Source organism: Nilaparvata lugens, chromosome 3 (genome assembly GCF_014356525.2).
Source record: "Nilaparvata lugens isolate BPH chromosome 3, ASM1435652v1, whole genome shotgun sequence".
Lineage (NCBI taxonomy): Eukaryota > Metazoa > Arthropoda > Insecta > Hemiptera > Delphacidae > Nilaparvata > Nilaparvata lugens.
The window spans coordinates 56,793,759-56,796,752 of record NC_052506.1 but is presented as its reverse complement, the minus strand read 5'-3'; the positions used below and the strand labels follow the sequence as shown (position 1 = coordinate 56,796,752).

Genomic DNA, 2,994 nt, shown 5'->3' with positions numbered 1-2,994 from the left:
TTTGAGCTTTTCAGAGATATATTTATATAACATTTTAGCCTAACATGACGGTGATGTAAATGAACTCTATTAGATGGTTTTCTTCTTTGACATATTGTAATCCTTCTTGTTTGTGGTTTTGATTCATAGGTTTTCAGTTTTGGTTTGTTGTGGGTTTCCGTTTTTCTTCTATTGTTTAGTGGATGATCTTCATGAGTACTGGATTTATATGTTGCAGGCGCTGTCCTCGGTGAATGGGAGATACGGGCGGTTGGTGGTCCAGGCTGCTCTTCAATGTGGTGGGCAACGTCCTTGGACTCCTGGTGGTCTGCGCGCAGTGGTTCGAGCTGTCCCTCTACCTGATGGATGTCATCCTCAGCTTAGTGGGTGATGTCGTCCGGCTCCTCTCGGCGTTCTGCAGGGTGCAGTGCGACCTCAGTCTTGACATTCTCGGTAGGTTGGTCTTCCATACATGTGTCACGTTCGCTTGCCTGTTTTATGACCTCCTTTTCGAGTATGTTTGCTTCTGCCTGCATGGGTTCAATCACTGGTCCAATATTGATTTCCGTTGCATGACACTTCTCCTCAATTTGCCGTCCCAATATCCTGCTTTCTTCCGCTGCTCTCTTCAACTGTTGATCTAGCTTCTCTAAACCTTTTTCATTTACATTCTTTGCCTGTTGGATTTCCCTCTTTAATTCTTCTCTCATATTGTTTATTGTTTCATTTGTTTGTTCGCTTTTTTTACTTATACTGTTTATTGCTTCCAGGAGGACGTTCATATCTGGCATGGAAGCAGGTGTATGGCTGATGGTTATCCGCTGGTTTTTCATCTGGGCAACGGTGCGAGATATGGGAGTTCCTGACTCAGGGGCGACATTGACTGAATGTTCTTCTGATGCTTCGTCCTCCAGCTCTTGGGCTGTCAATGGATCCTCCACTAAGATGCAGCTCTCCTCTACTTGCGTCAACAACAAGTCATCCAGTATATGTGGATCAAAATCGGCGGATGCAGTGCCAGATGCGGATGGCAGGGAACGATCGGGTGGTGTCTTCGGGGTCCGACAGACTTAGATTAACCTTGTCATTTCCTGCCATGGCTTGCGGAAAAATAACGCGACGAAACTGTGTGGTGAATAGACGTGGAAGTGTGGATGTGATATATAAAATAATTAATAAAAAGATCCAATTGAAATCGTTATAGCTTCGCAATGAATGAAATACAGAAAATGTGATTTAACAATGTGTTCAGTGATGAAGTGAATCAAATTAGCATATTGTTAACATAAAACAATGATAACATAAAGGATACACAATGGATATGCGATAATGCAGGTACACCTATTATAATTTATTATTCTTATTATTATAAATATTTTAGTCTTATAAGTTCGTGCCGCAATTATATATAGGGCTAGTATTTCTCACAAGAATTTTATATAAAAGCAGTGATGCTCTGCTTGAATTATTCCTCAATATATCCATGATTTAGTTTGGCTTCCCTCTTTATGTCTTAAAAAATTTTTAACAATGCAGTAAATAAATTCAATCCTCCTTTCCGTAAATTTCTATAAACTGCTTTAATATAGACCTAATGTTCTCAAAATAATATGATCTTTTCTTATGGTATTTCTTATACCTATGACTTATAATGTGAGCAATTTTTAAATGACAACAATAATAAAATTCTGAGTTCGATTCTTTCTTTAAAAAACTCATCAATCAATAAATTTCTTTTGTTCAATGATTGTGTATGGCACGTCTTGCTGTTTTATATAACTCAGTGAACAGTTGATATTAAAATTTGAAGAAATTTATGATCATGAATTCTTCAAAAAATTTTCCCGTTGTCAGCGCTATAGTATACTGAACAACTATATAATCCTCGTAGTCAATTATCCACCTCATCAATGCCTATCACTTTGGGCGCCAAATCATTTAAAGCTTTTCCTGGGGGAGTCACTCTCACCTCCAAGGATAGGTCAATACACATATAATGAATCTTGTACTGAGTCACCAGTATTGAGGTTATAAATTTTGAGAATGCGTGCATGGATGCTAACTGAATACCAGACTGATTGATTCACTACAAGATTCGATACAATTGTCTGAATCGCGGAAGGCATAAACACTCGCTCACACTTGATTCTTCTTATGACAGATTGTATAACGATAAAATTTTTTTAAAGGCAGTGAAGCTGTTGCTAAACACTTAATACGGAAGTCTTAAAACTATTACCTGTGATGAAACAACATACAAAATCATACAGGTCGAGCAAAAAATCCCGTTGTAGATAATTTACGGGACTGCGTCTCTAATAAGTTCTGAAGGATTAAGATAGGCTACTTGGACCAGATATCGTTCGGAATATACTTCAAGAACAGAGTCTTATCGGGTTTTAAGCTCTATTGTAGGAAATTATATGATCTCCAGCTGCATCTGCCGTACAGTTGACGAATTCGCTCCTAAGTCGAAGTTGGTAACAGATAAAAGCTGATATATGAGCAGGTAAGGACAGAGAATAAATAATCCTGATCTGACCCCACACACTACATCCACTTAGATCTGTTCCAATATCCAGCTTAATTCAATTATTAAACCAGATCGGTTCATGATGATATAGAACGTATCAGACACAATAATTGACAGGCTTAAGAAATAATCGAACTCAGAAGACAAATTAACAAAATTGAAATATAATATAGTAAAATATATGATTTGACAGTGAAGATTCAGAGCTTGATTTACAGATGGAAAATAGTTTAACATTAACAAAAATGATTAGAAATGCATGATTCAACAGAATTTTACAATTGATAAAATTAACAGTTTGTGAAAAATGGTGAAAATAAATTATAACATATTTTAAAAATGCTCGGGGTCGTGTTTCTGGCAGCAGAGGATAGTTACCGTAATCAACTACAAGTTCTTATAAATATATATAGTTCTTATATATTCTCAATTACAAGTTCTACTGTCCAAATAAATTCTAGGATCTTAATAATTAATAAGCG

The 2,994-nt window shown here is 36.7% G+C and overlaps 1 protein-coding gene across 1 annotated transcript; it reads left to right on the top strand.

Annotated features, from left to right (window-relative positions):
* Positions 1–220: 220 nt before the first annotated feature.
* Positions 221–2,326, top strand: LOC120350499. The gene is made up of 2 exons (XM_039424114.1): positions 221–436; positions 750–2,326. Exons 1-2 carry the CDS (start codon positions 234–236, stop codon positions 1,051–1,053), a joined length of 507 nt encoding a protein of 168 aa, XP_039280048.1. The 5' UTR covers positions 221–233; the 3' UTR covers positions 1,054–2,326.
* Positions 2,327–2,994: the final 668 nt, after the last annotated feature.

Excerpts from the sequence above, each read along its gene's own strand:
- LOC120350499 (XM_039424114.1), top strand. The coding sequence starts at position 234 with ATGGGAGATACGGGCGGTTGGTGGTCCAGGCTGCTCTTCAATGTGGTG. Across the intron at positions 437-749 it reads AGTCTTGACATTCTCGGTAG|GAGGACGTTCATATCTGGCA; the intron begins GTTGGTCTTCCA and ends TATTGCTTCCAG.